This window comes from Ciona robusta, unplaced genomic scaffold (genome assembly GCF_009617815.1).
Source record: "Ciona robusta unplaced genomic scaffold, ASM961781v2 AP042741.1".
Lineage (NCBI taxonomy): Eukaryota > Metazoa > Chordata > Ascidiacea > Phlebobranchia > Cionidae > Ciona > Ciona robusta.
The window spans coordinates 131,466-149,081 of NW_028323120.1; the positions used below are offsets into that span (position 1 = coordinate 131,466).

Here is a 17,616-nt window from a genome sequence, read left to right on the forward strand (position 1 = left end):
CAATGTAAGTAAAAAGTTTCACTTGATATTTGTTTAGTATTTATAGGGTGGTTTGCATAAAGTATAATCAGCGTTGATGTTGATGATTTTTTTTTGTCTGCATAGCAACGATTTAAACGGTATGCAGAAAGTATAATCAAAGTTGATTATCGATTTTTGATTATCGTCAAAAACTTAAACAGCGATAGCGGCTGTTTAAGTGTCTGGCGGCGTGGCAAATTGGTATTTTTCATAGTTGGTAAGGCGATATCGATTTCTGCAAATTGGGCTACACTTTCCTTACCATTTATACTGTTCATATTGATTATTATTCTATTGAACTGTGAACGTATAAAAACACCAACTTGCCTAAACAATACGGATTTGGCTTTGTACTCAACATTTTATGCTATTTTACCTTTCCTTTTTGGAAATAATTTATGAGAGAAATTCTCTTTCCTGCTTGGGAATCAATGATCAAGCAGAAACTTAGATATACTTTCTGCATACTGGCCATGGTGTTTTATTTTAAACTCCTTACGTTTAAAATCTAGACTAGACTCATAGTGTATGCTTTCTGTATTAAATGGGATTGGTAAAAAGTTTTTATGATTCAAGATAATTATCAAGAAGTGTTTATTTACTTACTGTGATATACGAACACATAAATCTTTACTTTCACTAATGGTGTTTCTACTACTTCATAACATAATGAGTTAAAAATGAAAATGTCTGGGTCTCTTTATTGCAGGCAAGAAGTCAAAGTATTTTCAAATTCTGCCAGTTCAGCCCAGTTAAAACCAGAAGTTCCAGTTTTAAACAGTTGTGATAACTTCTCCAAGCTTCAACCACCTGAAAAAAAAAACAGAGTCAAATGCAACTGGAGAACAGATAAAGTTTGAAACTTTAGAAAATGCTCAACAAGCCATACAGGCATTTGAGTGCAAAACGCTGACAAAGTTTATTCATTTTAACAAGAAAAAACATGGTAATCATAAGGCTGATTGGGTTTTAATTGTAATTTGTAAAATAAAGTTATAAAAAGACAAAATTATTCTGTATCACAGGCTTTATACATTTTAATGCACACCTTACGCAGCTTACGTTGTGGCCCCCTATGCCAGGTTGGAGTGTTAGTACCCAGTAGTATAAGCAGATATGTACTGTTATTTTATTTTACCTTTTTATAGAATATATTAATAAACAATACAGGAATAATCTGTTTTACAGATCCTAGTAAAAGCTGTGTACATTTTAATGCACAAGACAACACACCTTATCTTGTGGCTGCGTATACCAGGCTAGAGTGTCAGCATGGGAGGGACAGAAATAAAGTTAGAAACGAAAAGAAAAGACTGAACCGTTTGGCAGGAAAAGTAACAGAAAATAATATTTCAGACTATAGTAAAAAAGAAGATCCTTACATGAACAGCCCTGGAGACTCATGTCGGCAATCGGCAATTGCCGACGGTTTTGCCGACGCATTTGGACAAACCGTCTGCAGTTTATTGCCAACGATGTAGAAAAAACTCAAAAAAAAAAATTTGCAGTTATTTCAATATAAAAAAGTTTAGGAATTTATGTTTTTTTATTAAAAATCAGTCTAATCAGATACGAAACATTGGGCGCTCGTGTTATACGATACCGACTGTAATTCGAGACGTGCAAATATTGGGCGCTCGTGTTATACGATACCGACTGTAATTCGAGACGTGCAAATGGCATATTGCCGACGTATTTTGAAAACCGTCGGCAACTGTAGTTTTATACGAGTCTCCAGGGCTGCATAAATAATCTAAATGATATATAATATTTAGTGTTCTTCAAAATCATTTTGACTTTTGAGTGTCTATTATAGTAACTATTACCTGTTTTTCATTAGATTGGCGATCATATGTATGAAGAAAAAAGTTATATGTGTGTCCAGGGTTCCAAAAAAAGAAATTGCCCAGCTCACATAGGCCTTCGAGAAATCATTGAATTTCCAAAGCATAAGGTAATCTGTGTGATTTAGTAATGATAAGGCCTACTGTGTTATGTACTTATGTGTATTGTGTATGCAATAACTTAAAAAAATTAAGTAAGTAAAATAATCATACCAAAGAAAAAATGTTGTTATTGATGGAAATATTAAAGTGTTATCTAAAAAAGGTTCTAGCGTACCACAAAAGGTTTCAAACAAAGAAACAAATTCTGAAACAAATGTGTGTCGAAACAGAAAATTTAACGGTCATGACTCATGTAACAATGCATAGGATTTTCCATAAGAAAAAGTCTCACTCAACTTTGACTCTTTGTAGAATACTAAACAAAAATTAAGAAACATGAATTTGGTATAATGAATGCTTCTGTTTGTTATTTATATATATATATATATAAGGTTGATAACGTCTTATATCGATTTTAAAGTTGACCACTGGAAAAAAAAGTGAAAAAGACAAAATATCAAGGAAGTTGCGATCAGCTGGTTTGTCTAATGTAATATGTGAAAAAAATAGGCGTTTCACTGTGCAATTTCCGTTGGACACTGATCACTCTGGACATCCTATTGGTGAAGTAAGTTGTATATCTAGACTAAAACCAAATCATTATATCCATTATTTTAAAAATAAATGGTCACATTTAAAACAGCCTAATTAACAGGTAATTTCTGATTACTTTACTGATTAATCAAAAGCAGTATGCCTAAGTTGTACCTGACCCTTACTTATGTTCCATCATACATAAAAATATTTCTATGCTTAGGCTGCAGGTATACTGCAGCGAGTTGACAAACGTCTGATAACTAAAACCGGACAGCTACTGGATGAAGGTGTAAGCTCTATCATGGAAATAAAACGCCATTTAAAATTGTATGTCATGCTCGAGCTATTTAAGAATGAAACACCTCCATCACTGACAAACAGAAGATTCTTTCCTACTAAAAAGGACCTAAGAAATCACTACAATGCGGCATTTGCAAAACGAAAGTTATCACATATTGATCAAGAAAACGTACATTTACTGATTAATGAATGGAGTAACAATTCTCTGGAAGACAATATGTTCTTTCGTTCATATGTTGCAAACGTTGAGAAAAAAATTATCTGTGATGATAATGATGATAGCATTCCTGTCATTTATTCAAAACAAACAATGCTATTTGTATATCAAACAGCTTGGCAACGAAGACTCTTAGTACGGTATGGCCAAGATATCTGTCTTCTGGATGCAACTTATAAGACATCAAAGTACGCATTGCCATTGTTCTTCCTGTGCATAAAGACCAATGTCAATTATCAAGTTGTTGCATGTTTTGTGACACAAAATGAGCGTCAATCTGACATCACAGAAGCTCTTGAAATGATAAAGACTTGGACACCCGGATGGAATCCCACATTTTTTATGACTGACAACTGTGAAGCCGAAATTCTCAGCATTGAAGCCACCTTTAAAGGTATAGTAGTGTCGGGGACAGTGGCGCAGCCAGAAAAACAAGCCCCTTCTCATAAATTATCTCCAAGCACAAATGACTAAATTTCGAATATATTTTTCATATATTATCTTGGTATTATATCAGTATCTTATATTTAAATAACCCATGAGATATAAATTATTGAATTAAAAGTAAAAAGGAAATTAATCGTGTATGCTGATTTGGGGAAAAAAACAAACTTGTTTTATAATGAGTTTTATCTTTAGTTTCAATTTGATTTATTCTTTATTTTTATTTAGGCATAATGTTTGCTTAGTTTTAACTTTTTCACAGGATGTAAAGTGCTCCTTTGTGATTTTCACCGGGAGCAGGCATGGCTACGTTGGCTCAGAAAGTCAGACAATGGTGTTGGACAGAAAAAAGATGCAGTTTTGTATAATTTACGGTCAGTGGCAAAAGCTGAAACCAATGAAGAAATGTCAAGTGCAGTAGACACACTTGAGCAGAGTGAAGCATACATGGAAAATCCAAAGCTTCAGAAGTACTTTAAAAATGTCTGGTTGAAAGAAAAAGAGGTCAATGATTATGCACACATATTTGTTTTTATTCTTTGTGGGTGAGGTCCTGGTCAAGGCCAGATTTGGCCCGTTACCCAAACACCCGGAAAGCCCATTAAGTCTTTCATGCGACCGGTGCCGCGACATCTCAGTCAGACACGTATTTTTGGCACCATTTCTTATCCTTGTTTGCTTACGAGTTACCACACTTTTTAACTTTATGTGTGATTTTTGCTTTAATACGGCTTATGATTTGGACAACCCATTAGTGACCACTGGGTTGGAACAATGTTCGTTAGGTGTCTTGCCCAAGCATCGCCGTTGAGCATCGTACCGGGGACATTTTGGTTACGATGCAGGCGCCTAAGCCTTGGTCCTGGACATTATGCTCACATAAATGTCTTAATAACTAAATATTTATTTTACAGAGATGGGTTTCGATGTATCGAGTGGGAAAAATGCGTGTGCCGGTTGGGACAAATAATGGGGTTGAGCGACAGAACCGCATGTTGAAAGAATGTCACATAAAGTTTCAGGTCGACAAATCCTTGTCCGGGCTCATCAAAGTTTTATACAAAGACTTTTTACCTGCGGGTTATAAAAAGTAAATACCATGTGATTATTTTTTTTAAATTAAACTTGTTTTGAAAATTAGAATCATTTTTAAAGAATATGGTTTGTAGTACAGCGAGAATATGTGTAAATGGACTTTGTACAACTCCTGCACCATGTGTTGACTTGTGAACTTACACCTTGTCGTCGTTGAAAAACGTATGTATTATTTACGCTATTCCCATATCTTTACAGATACATTGATGAAAACGCACTCGCATCGGACTCTTACAGATCTTATCTCAATTATGTTCCACCATATCTACACAATCGCCCACCTAAAGTTGTAAAGCATTGTATGAAAAGATTAAATAATGCTTCCTCAATTCCCACTGATGATGTCACTCGAGTTGGTTGTACTGTGTTCAAAGTGCGCAGCAGTGAGAGTTCGCTAGAATATGAGGTTTATTTTGGATCTGAAACTGAATTTCCAAAATGTTCTTGCCCTGACTTTAAGAAGTGGTTTTTACCATGCAAACATATGTTTGCTGTATTCAATAAATATGACGATGTTTCTTGGAATTCACTTCCAAAATGGTATTCAGACTCTGTTTATATCACTCTTGACAATTATGTTATAAAAACGAGTGATTATAACTCACTGAAACAATCGGATATTGATTATCAAGATAACCAAGAGAGGATACCAAATGAACCTATCACAGCGGTTACTGAAGTTAAAAGTAATGCGGAAAAAGAACAATCCAAATGTGACGAACCTTCCAAAAAAATTATTATTGAAATATTGGACAGCATAAATACTCTAAAAGATAAACTGTACGACGTGCACTCCCATGAAGCATTGGTTCATGCAAAAGAAGCCCTTAATGCTGTTCATCAAAATTTGGACAAGTTTTGTAAACATGAAGAAGGTGTAAGAGTACTAAAACCTCAAATTCCTATTAAGTTAAAAAAAAAGAGAAATATGCCTTCAACATTTGTGTATGATGAACTGCCAAGAAAATTTCCAAAAACGAACAAGTTTAAATCCAGGCATGGTACTGTGGCTGAGGTCATGTCAGCTTTGCATGCAGTTACCCAGTTGGAACCTCCAAGTGACGTTGGTGTATTTCGTAAAAAAACAAAGCGGGTTGCAGCAGGAAATAGTCATGCTGAAAAAAGTCTGCCATGCAAAGTTATTAAAAAATCCATCACAAACGAAAAAAGTCTTCCATGCAAAGTTATTAAAAAATCCATCACAAACGAAAAAATTCTGCCATGCAAAGTTGTTCAAAAATCCATCACAGACAAAGCATTACAACATGGCCCGTATTCTGTAACATATCTTCAACTGTTATCCCTAGAATTGGAATTAATGCCTGAACAAATACAAAAAATACATGTCTATGACAAACAATTTCGGGTTGGTTGGCTGTATGATGAAATAATCAACAGTTTTCTCAGTTGCTTGTGCAGAGATAATGAGCATGTCATGTATGCTGACTCTGCGGTGGCACAAATGATGGAACGTGGGAACTCGTCATTAAGACGTTTGTGGACAAATGTAAATCTAAGCAAGAAGAAATTTATCTTTATTCCGTGGAACCCAAGTGGGTGTCATTGGGTGTTGCTGGCAGTAGACATCAAAAACAGACAATTGTTGTACTTAGATCCACTGGAAAAAGATTCATCACAACTGACAGTAAATATCGACAAAGCAAAGCTGTTTCTAAATAACGTACTGAATGATAAATTTGGTATCCAAATCACATCAGTCGACACAATGACAACAAAGCGGAAGTATCAGAGTGACTACATGAGCTGTGGACCACTGATCTGCATGTATGCAAAGTGGCTTTGCGAAGGAAAATCATTGCTGAAGCCAATTACTGGATCAAAGGGATCCAGAGAACTCATTCTTCGTATAATTACCAAAAACACACCACTTTGTATTAATATATGTGGTTCATGCAGAAGAGACAATGACAGAACCAATAGTTGGGTTCAATGTACGAAATGCCCACAGTGGTTTCATACCAAATGTGTTGGAATGAACATGATGCAAGCAAAAATGGATACAACATTCTGTTGCCCATAAATAAAGTATCTATACCTGAAAATGTGGTATCAAAATCACCTTAACATTACTTCTGTTAGAGAAACCTTATTTGATACAATGCTTACAGCAACTTACACTATGTTTCGTGTATGACCCGGCCAATGCTTATTATTCAAGCATATGCTATAACAGCAACATACACTATGTTTCGTGTATGACCCGGCCAATGCTTATTATTCAAGCATATGCTATAACAGCAACATACACTGTTTCGTGTATGACCCGGCCAATGCTTATTATTCAAGCATATGCTATAACAGCAACATACACTGTTTCGTGTATGACCCGGCCAATGCTTATTATTCAAGCATATGCTATAACAGCAACATACACTGTTTCGTGTATGACCCGGCCAATGCCTATTATTCAAGCATATGCTATAACAGCAACATACACTGTTTCGTGTATGACCCGGCCAATGCTTATTATTCAAGCATATGCTATAACAGCAACATACACTGTTTCGTGTATGACCCGGCCAATGCTTATTATTCAAGCATATGCTATAACAGCAACATACACTGTGTGTCTTGTAAGACCGTGCCAATTCTCAATATATTACATATCGGTACAATATGGCATTGCCGAGGTTGGTTAACATCTCCATTGTTTTCACACCATGGCATTGCGAAGGTTCTCCGGTGAAAACCTAACGATCACGCATACAAAGCGACCTCATGGGTGCGTGGTGGAACAGCTGACAATTTGATTTTTAAACTAACATTTAAATATACTGTTCTAGTTTTCTACAACATAAAAATGAATGCAAAAATGTTATATAAAATTTATTATTCGGCCACCGGAACAACTTCGGCCGCCGCGACAACCTCGGCCGCCGCGACAACCTCGGCCGCCGGAACAACCTCGGCCGCCGCGACAACCGCGGCCGCCGGAACAACCTCGGCCACCGCGACGACCTCGGCCGCCGGAACAACCTCGGCCGCCGGAACAACCTCGGCCACCGCGACGACCTCGGCCGCCGGTACGATCGCCTCCTCTCCTCTTCCCTAAATGTGTGAAAAAGGAGTAAAACTGGAACAATATATAAATACCAATAAATACATACCTCTGCTGCCCTCCTGCGCTTTATAAACTGAAAAAAATGTACAAATAAAAAATGAATCTGGATAATGAATGTATGGAACCTACATCTTCAAATGGCAGCCATCTGCAAAGTAAAGTGATAATAAGTCATGGTAAATAAAATATAGCCTATCACAACACACCTATCCTCTTTTTTCTGTAAAACATAAAGGTATTGTAACAAACCTAAAACACTTACTTCGATTAGAATTTACTTTTACATTCTTGCTTTAGTTTTTAAATTGAACTGGTTATAATAAATTATCTCTCACCTTTGCAAAAATTTAAACCGGTGAAAGGGGATAAATCTGTAAAAAAAATATTTTTTTTATGGTTTTTATTTATTGAACTAACAATAAAAGTCAAGAGTCAAGCTTACCCCCTTTCACCGCCTGTTTCTTCATCTAAAAACAAAATGATCATTATTAGTACCTTTTTATGTATATACATGCATCTGCTTATACACAAAAAATGTGCCTTGGATAAAACATTCCATTTGCAAAATTAGTCACTAATCTTTTATCCCTAGCTTCATGTTTATGGGACAAATACATAATAAATATCTTTTCTAAATCTTTCATAGCTTTAAAACTATAATCTAGTGAAAACATACTTTCCCCATCACCCCCTCTTCCGCCACTTGCTCCTTCACCGCCCCTCCATCTGCCACCCCCTCTTCCTCTACCCCCTCTTCCTCTACCCCCTCTTCCTCTACCCCCTCTTCCTCTACCCCCTCTTCCTCTACCCCCTCTTCCTCTACCCCCTCTTCCTCTACCCCCTCTGCCAACGCCCCGCTGGGTCATCTCTTCACTGTGATTATAAAGAAATATGTGAATAAAAATTATTCCAATCTAATAATAAACTTGGTACTTGCCTGACAACATACATAGTTGCACCGTTGTGCAGGCTTATGTTAATTTTACCCATTTATTGTTAGTTTTTTCCCTATATACCATAAATAAAAATTAGGATTTAATGTTAGAGGTAAAGGATTTAAAATGTGAGGGTTGAATGATTGTTAAAGAATAACACGCTTTGTATATAACTCCAGCAATGAGTGATGAATTGTAAACTTATACCAGTTAACCGTACTTGCTGTGTCAACAAAGGACAACAATTTTGATTGTGAAATAATTAAGTAATATATATATATAAATATTTGAAATTAGCAGTAACATTACCAGCTTTTAAAATATTAATTGTTTTTAAAAATTTCATGTATCTTTATTCATCTTAATCAGTTAGCCTATTACACAAAACAATATAAAAGCAGACAACCAAAACTTTAGTTCTATTAAAATAACATTAAACAACAAATATGCTACAGGGTTATGTCGAATTTTACTTAAAATAATACTAAACAACAAATATGCTCCAGGGCTATGTCAAATGTTAAAAATATATGCTCCAGGGCTATGGCGAATCTTACTTAAAATAATACTAAACAACAAATATGCTCCAGGGCTATGTCAAATTTTACTTAAAATAACACTAAACAACAAATATGCTCCAGGGCTATGTCAAATTTTACTCAAAATAACACTAAACAACAAATATGCTCCAGGGCTAAGTCAAATTTTACTCAAAAAAACACTAAACAACAAATATGCTCCAGGGCTGTGTCAAATTTTAAAAATATATGCTCCAGGGCTATGTCGAATCTTACTTAAAATAATACTAAAGAACAAATATGCTCCAGGGCTGTGTCAAATTTTAAAAATATATGCTCCAGGGCTAAGTCAAATTTTACTCAAAATAACACTAAACAACAAATATGCTCCAGGGCTATGTAGAATCTTACTTAAAATAACACTAAACAACAAATATTCTTCAGGGCTAAGTCAAATTTTAAAAATATATGCTCCATCGCTATGTCGAATCTTACTTAAAATAACACTAAACAACAAATATGCTCCAGGGCTAAGTCAAATTTTACTTAAAATAATACTAAACAACAAATATGCTCCAGGGCTATTTCGAATTTTAAAAATATATGCTCCAGGGCTATGTCGAATCTTACTTAAAATAATACTAAACAACAAATATGCTCCAGGGCTAAGTCAAATTTTACTCAAAATAACACTAAACAACAAATATGCTCCAGGGCTAAGTCAAATTTTAAAAATATATGCTCCAGGGCTATGTCGAATTTTACTTAAAATAATACTAAACAACAAATATGCTCCAGGGCTGTGTCAAATTTTAAAAATATATGCTCCAGGGCTATGTCGAATTTTACTTAAAATAACACTAAACAACAAATATGCTCCAGGGCTATGTCGAATCTTACTTAAAATAACACTAAACAACAAATATGCTCCAGGGCTGAGTCAAATTTTAAAAATATATGCTCCAGGGCTATGTCGAATTTTACTTAACATAACACTAAACAACAAATATGCTCCAGGGCTATGTCAAATTTTAAAAATATATGCTCCAGGGCTAAGTCAAATTTTACTCAAAATAACACTAAACAACAAATATGCTCCAGGGCTAAGTCAAGTTTTACTCAAAATAACACCAAACAACAAATATGCTCCAGGGCTGTGTCAAATTTTAAAAATATATGCTCCAGGGCTATGTCGAATTTTACTTAAAATAACACTAAACAACAAATATGCTCCAGGGCTGTGTCAAATTTTAAAAATATATGCTCCAGGGCTATGTTGAATTTCACTTAAAACAACACTAAACAACAAATATGCTCAAAAAACTAAATATTGCTAAACCACATGCTGCTTTAAAATTGCGCAATAACATTGACACGCTCGTCGACCTCATAGAAATATCTAACTACGTCATACTAAGGGGATTTTCGGAAAGCTTCCAGCCTGAGCGTTAAAGCATTAACCGAAATGGGCGACAGTCACAACCGACCTGGGTGTTTTTGGTGATGTGCCCTTCACAGCTGAAGAAAACATAAAGATAATAGAGGAATATCCATAGCATATATGAAATAACACATGAAATAATACTGACGAATTGGATCCAAAAAATCAAAGTACATAAAAATAGCATTGACATAGATATACAATCTTTATTTGCAATCTGGCTCCAAACACTAATACGGGGAAACATTGGAATCCAAACCAAGCAGCAACACGGACACCAACATAATCGTAATGGGATATTTTAATATGGTTATGAACAGGTTGGACACAACGGGTAAAAACTTGGCAAATATAGGTAGAAAAAAATGGCTCAACATTGAATAAACGCATGAATTAAAATACATATTTCGAATACTAAAAAAAAACGAACTGGCATACTCTGGAAACACAATCGATAGAATATACGGAAACAAAAATACCTTAAATAATATCGGCATGCGAGCATATTAGGAATTTTTCCCGGACCACAACAACTGCCCAAACATAACAGTTAAAATAAATTCAAACAAAAAATGGGGCGAATCGTTCTATAAAATTAACGATTCAATTCTAGATTCGGTTGATTACATTGAAAATATCTTAATTGTCTGGGAACATTGGAGACAACAAAAAACTTACGTTGGGGATAGCATCAAATGGTGGGAACTCGGGAAAACATTAATTAAAAACGAAACAATACTCCTTATGTATTAACCACCAAGAAAAATACGCTACAGAAGGTCCGTCGGAGAACTGCAGACCCTTCAACACCAAGGAAATGGCCGTGAAATATTCAAAGAAATTGAACGACTGAAAAATAACATTAAAATAAATCAAGATGCACTTATTAGATCGAGAATACACCAGATAGAAAATGAAGAGAATCCGGGATGGGAATGTTTTCAAGATGAAATTACTCAAAGGAAAAATGATAGAATCAATAAAATTAAAAATAACGACGGCAAAACTTCCGAAACCAAAGAACAAACAATGTCAAACATATATCAGTTTATCATGACCGTTGGGGAAAAAAATCGCTTATCACACAAACCAAGGCCAATATATAAAAGATATAAAACTCATCTCTTTCGACTCGGAAGAAACTAAAACGCTGTAACAGTAACAATAACAGTAGACGAAATAAAATATTCCATAGAATCGTTAAATAAAGATAGCTCTCCCGGCAGTGATGGTCTAACACTGAAAACGTATAAACAATGGACAAATTATTTGTATATGACCTGGCAGAAATCTACAATAACATTTACATAAAAAACAACTGATGTAGGAACATTGCATGTTATTTCTTAATGCTGCACCATTATTTCGCATTTTAACAAGGCCAGCGTTTAAAGCGATTAGCTGCGCCGAAACTATTTTATCAGAAATTGATGAACGAGCTTATGTGCACGCGATGGTGACACAGGAGCAAAGAATAGCCCAGCAAATCACCTTCTAAAATGATAACGATCACCGGCGAAGTTCTTGGAACGATAAAACGCCCACGGCCAGGGGACACTTATCGGACACTCCCTTGGACGAACATGAACAACCAGAGCTATTATGCCAAAGAGAAACGAACGCAATCTCAAAAAGAATTCAAGAAAATACTTCAACTGCATCTTAACGGCAACGAACGGTAATGAGGTTCCCGGAACGGTCGAGCGCTCCGAGCCAGGATACGGTCAGCTACGCGTTCATTGGACATTTAATGATCAGGCAACGCCCAAAAGACTCGCGAGCGCAGATGACGAAAGCATGTGACGTCAGCTACAAAAAACTATAACAGGTTCGACGTCCGAACCTTGATTTTCTTGCAGACTCAATTAAGACCAACCAGAGTTCATCAGCCAAAAGGAGAACTTAGATCCTAATCACTGTCTATACAAGTGGTCAGGCGTTCGAGTTTCTTAGCGTGATTGTATTGCATCAGTATCGCCCTTGTGTTAATAACCGTGGTAATAAATAATCAACAAACCAGTTATTGCTTGGTTAGTTAACCTTAATCAAGGAGCAAAAGTAGACTTAGCGGCAAGTCTCAGAACACGCAGCCACGCTAGCCGATCTCACATCGCTAGTCGCTAAACGCCAGCAATTAACAGCTGTGGCTTAAAGGACCTTTCTGACGTCACAGTCACAACAAAGGACCGCGCCTCCGCCGCATATTGGTGACCCCGATCGACGTGTATTTCAAACGTGTATTGCAAAATTATTGAAGAAGAACGCCTTGCGACGCACGAAAATTTTTTTGCAATATACAAGAAGAAACGCTTTGCGGTGTACGAACGAAATACGCAGCGATCTACTTCAGAACAATTCCTAGGTCAGCCAACGAGCGACGCACGAAAATTTTTTTGCAATATACAAGAAGAAACGCTTTGCGGTGTACGAACGAAATACGCAGCGATCTACTTCAGAACAATTCCTAGGTCAGCCAACGAGCTATCTTCATCTGTCAAGTTCAACTACTCGACAATTCCCTGCGGAATTATCGAACATTTCCGAACGTACATTTCTGAACGGATAACCTACATTCGTCAAAATCAACTACGAAAAAAATTCCTAAAGACTCAACGACAAGCAGCATCTTTCTTTTCAGGTAGAAGAACGAAACACTGAAGATCAACGACAAGAAGAAAACTTAAAAGGTTACACAAACAATCCATTTTGTAAATAATTTTTTTCAAAGTAACAAGAACGAAACACTAAAGATCAACGACAAGAAGAAAACTTAAAAGGTTACACAAACAATCCATTTTGTAAATAATTTTTTTCAAAGTAAAAATTTATGTGACAGTAGTACTATTAAGTAATTCTTAATTTTACACTATAAACGACGCAACACTCACAACAGTTTATGAAACACGTTCTACCATTTATACGTAAAAAACACAACATTTCACACACAAGAACACACCCATGGCGTATGCTAACGAACCAAGTACGAGACGAGCGGTGCTTCCGCGCCCCTGTGGCCGATAATGGGATTGAAAACGAGCCTGAACAAAGCGTAAAGTCTGAATATAAGTATAAACTGGAAGAAAGGTTTCCACAGGGGTATGATGATTTTGATAATGAAGGGGAGGAGGATGATAGCACATCCGCCAATTTATCTAAGTTTTGGACTTAACTCCCCGGTAGAATGGTTTTTGTACATCGAGAGCATTTTTCATGATAAGGGAATTAAGTCACAAAGGGGTAAATTTCGTAATGTCATAGAGACTTTGTCCAAGGATGAGAGTTTTGTCCAAGGATGAGAGTTTAAGACTGAAAAATTTCCGATCGTTTATTAACCATCCTAATGCTTATATGACCTTTTGAAGCGGAATATGATTAACGTTTTTCATGAGGACGAAAGCTCAGGCATGGCACTTTACTTTGAAGGCTCTCCTTTAGGTGATCGTAGACCTTCTGACATGCTAAGTGAAATGAGGTCACTTTTGGGTATTAATAGTGATATTATTGACCCTAGCCTAGAACTCCTTTATAAAGGAAACGTTCCTCAAACGTATTCCAGCCCAGGTGCGTCGGATTATCGTCGCATCAGATGTTCCTTTGATCCTAGATTCTCTTGCGAGAAAGGCTGATAGTATTTTATCTCGTGAACGTTTAAATTTGGATTCTGACCGTAGGGACGTTAATTTATCTGCTAATCGTAACAAACTAGACCTAGCACAGCCATATGTTAACGAACACGTACAGTTTCATGAAACGGATGCAATTCAATGTTGGACAACAAAGCAACAACCGTGGAAACTACCAAGGAGGCTTCAAACTTCTCAAACAATCAAGTAGGTGTGTCGGACAGGCGTGGAATGGAATCACAGAGGTATGATACTCGAAAAGGTACTGGTTATGGCAATTAACGTCATACAGTAAATAACGACAGAGGATTTAACCGTTCCTCTGCCCCAAGCCCAAATAACAGTCGCAATATGTGTTTTTATTACCGGTCATTTGGAAATAAGGCTCTGAGATGTGTACAACCTTGCGATTTCGAGAGTAGCAACGCTTCAAAAAACTTGAGGCGTGGCCTGCCCAATTAACTGACGTGACAGGACACACAATAAGAAAAAGGGGCATTTATGTAACTGACAAGATTTCCAAAAATTTGTTCCTTGTTGATAGTGGAAGCTTCCACTAACTTGTTACATACAATATCCAATAACACCAAACCGATCCGAAGTAAAATTAAGTCATTTGACGTAACATTATTTGGCGGCACCACAGTTCCTGTTAAAGAGAAAATAACACTTGAGATATGTATTGATTATGTCTTGACTAAGTGGGATTTTTATTTATCTGATGATTGTCCACCAATTTTAGGATTAGATTTCCTTACCGCAACAAAAGCTAAGCCAATTTTGAAATCCATCTCCTTCGAAAAATTTAGATTCCAAGGAGTGGTGGAACATAAAAGAAACGGAACATAAAAGAAACAAGCGGAGGAAACAATCCGGACACGGACATCGTGGCAACAACAATGGCACTTAAATTCTTGGTGGCGAACGCAAACAAAAAAGGGAATCTGATACAGGAAAAAAGGTTAGTCTTAAGGAGCCAGAATACGTCCCAATTACGCCCGCAAAGGATTGGAACGCTTACCAGACTGTAATCCCTCACATTTCTTCTGTAAATATTTGGATGATTAATGGGGAGTGAAACGAGCCTAATTACTCAACAGTTAATAATCCCACAATTGTAAAGTCACTCAGTACAGCGCCTAGGTTACATGCACGTCCTCGTTTAAGTCAGAACGCAGCCGCATTTGTGCCCTCAGGCTGCAAACCTCCACGTAAACAATACGTCGAAAAATGGCTATTGGACGATGGAATCCGCCGCACGCACATCTCACGATGACGCGGTTACAGTGTGTGCCCACGCATCTCTTAGGTCGGTTGGGTTCGCTAGGAATCACATTGACCGCCGCGCACCAGTCCTTGCACCTCTTGGAAGACGCGCCGCAGGCAGAGCAGATGCAGAAATCCGACGAGTCGAATTTCAGCTGCTCCACGATCGTCTTGCAGCACGGCATCAAGTGCTTCCTTCTGTTGCATGCCCCGCAACGTATCCAGGCTCCTGCCATTCCGACGTTGGCTGAGCATCCTTGGTAGAGGTGGAGTCCTTTCTTGCAGCACATGCGGGCGAGGAAGTATTCCCTACCACACTCTGTACATGCTGTGTCGGTTTCCGGAGTTTGAGAGTCCGGGAAGACCGACTTGGTCTTACAAAAGGGGCACTCGTAGCCGTCCTCTCTGGTGGCTTTAAGAGGTTGCTGGAGCGCTGTTGGGGTCGTGCTTCTCGATCTCTTCTTGCACGAGTCGGACTTCTCCAAACAGTCCTTTCGGGCCGGCGTCTGCCCCGGTTCATTGCAAGGGGCGCGTTCCATCTTCTAGCTTGCGGTTTGGGCCTCTTCGTTGGGGTCTTCTTGGCCCTGAGCGGCAGTCTCGTTAACAGGAGAAGGAACCCCGGCGATCTCTTCCTCGGGTTCCTCTCCTGTCTCCTCGCTGCTCGTCAGGTCACACGATCGGTTTTCGTCCTCGGACGCCTCCGACGCTGTATCGTCGGATTCGGACTCTCCGGTCGTGGACCTAGTGGCGTCTGCCTGGATGTGGTGGTCCTCTGCCACTTCAGTTAGAGACTGCTGGTCGCTGGTTGTCGCAGCCTCCATCTCTTCATCGACCGGTGTTGTTTTGGGGTCGATGGCTTGGTGGTCGTCCGCGCGACTCGTGCCGGCGCCATTTTCCCGGTGGGGGTGGCGTGACCGTTGTCCTGCGCCTCCCCTACGGTCTTCTTTGTTGCCGAGACAACCGTCGGCAGAGCTCCTTCCGGGGCTCTCGACCTTTTGGGGCACTCGCCAAAGAGGTGCCCCACTTCCCCGCATCCTCTGCAGGTCTTCGGCTGCCCTGGGCAGCTCACCCAGAGCAGGCAGCCCTTCACCCGGATGTAGCTCGGGATCTGGTGGCTCTGTAGGTCGGTGGTGTTGAGCTGGTAGGCTCGGACACCGGTTTTTACTCCATTTTTATACCGTTGGTATTCGACCTTCGTAGAATGAGGTTTGGCGAATTGCTGGAGAACCTCCATGATATCCTGGTTCTCCAACCTCCATGATATCCTGGTTCTCCAGCGGTGAAGGTATTCTACCGACCTTCACCCAGGTTTGTGCCGTGTGGTACAGCATGGCATGTACCCCGTTTTTTCCTCTGGAGCAGGTCTAATAATAGGGAGCCTTTCCTACAAGGGTTGCCTTGATGCAGCAAGGTCTTACCAGTCCCTTGTTGGAGTCTACCTTTGGTCTACTTGGTAGACTCCCTTTTGCGGCAGCCCCCGCGGACGACAGGGCTGCCTTTGGTTTTACTGCAGCCGTTTCTGTAGCCCGGGCTACAGACTGCGCTGCAGCCTTAGTTCTCATAATGTCCGGTTCGGCCATGAGTCCTGGCTCGAACGTCGCGAGACTGGGCGATTTATACTATATACCAAAAGCTGATCGCTCTGAAACGGTTTCTGCTGCCGAGTCTCAGCTTTCATTTAAAGTTCGTCCGATTGCGCGGTCTGAGCTGATCGCGCTCGACCGTCGCGTGCGCGAGTGCCTTAGGGTGGCGTTTCGCTTGACCAAGCCCTCATGTCAGGCTGTGTTTCACACACCGACTGACATGGGTGGTCTGGGTGTCCCGTCGGTATGCAGTGAGAGCAGCATACTGACGGTCGCCCAGGGGTTCAAGATGTTAACGTCACCCGACGGCACAGTGTCCGCGACAGCTTCGGCGCGCGTGAAAGCTCTACGCCGCTAAATTTGGCGGCCTCGGTGAAGCAGGTCCATCGGACTGGGCGCGTTATCTATCTGGTGATGACGTCAACGGGAATAGCACTCGCAAACCCGGCGCCAACCTGCCTTCTGGCCTGTGGACTCGCGTCCGCTGTGCCAGCAGGCAGTTAGGTGCTGTGTGGCGCGTTTGCCCGGAAACGGCATCAATGTCCGGGTGCGTAATTCTGTGATTACCTCCCGAGACCGACGGAAGCTCATCAGATCCTTCCACGATT

The 17,616-nt window shown here is 39.1% G+C and overlaps 1 protein-coding gene, 1 long non-coding RNA gene and 1 pseudogene across 2 annotated transcripts; 2 read left to right on the plus strand and 1 right to left on the minus strand.

Moving 5' to 3' along the window:
* Positions 1 to 598: 598 nt before the first annotated feature.
* On the minus strand, positions 599 to 2,422 carry LOC149724098 (uncharacterized). The gene is made up of 2 exons (XR_016386778.1): positions 1,848 to 2,422; positions 599 to 831 (listed from the first exon to the last, which is right to left on the minus strand). It is a non-coding gene; the product is annotated as an uncharacterized LOC149724098 (long non-coding RNA).
* Positions 1,664 to 6,977, plus strand: LOC149724099 (uncharacterized). Its single transcript, XM_089893383.1, has 6 exons — positions 1,664 to 1,975; positions 2,389 to 2,535; positions 2,725 to 3,415; positions 3,728 to 3,969; positions 4,380 to 4,555; positions 4,759 to 6,977. The coding sequence occupies exons 1-6, from the start codon at positions 1,874 to 1,876 to the stop codon at positions 6,599 to 6,601; spliced, it is 3,201 nt and encodes a 1,066-aa protein (XP_089749509.1). The 5' UTR covers positions 1,664 to 1,873; the 3' UTR covers positions 6,602 to 6,977.
* Positions 6,978 to 13,390: 6,413 nt separating this feature from the next.
* Positions 13,391 to 14,918, plus strand: LOC149724100 (uncharacterized; annotated as a pseudogene).
* The last annotated feature ends 2,698 nt before the right edge of the window (positions 14,919 to 17,616 follow it).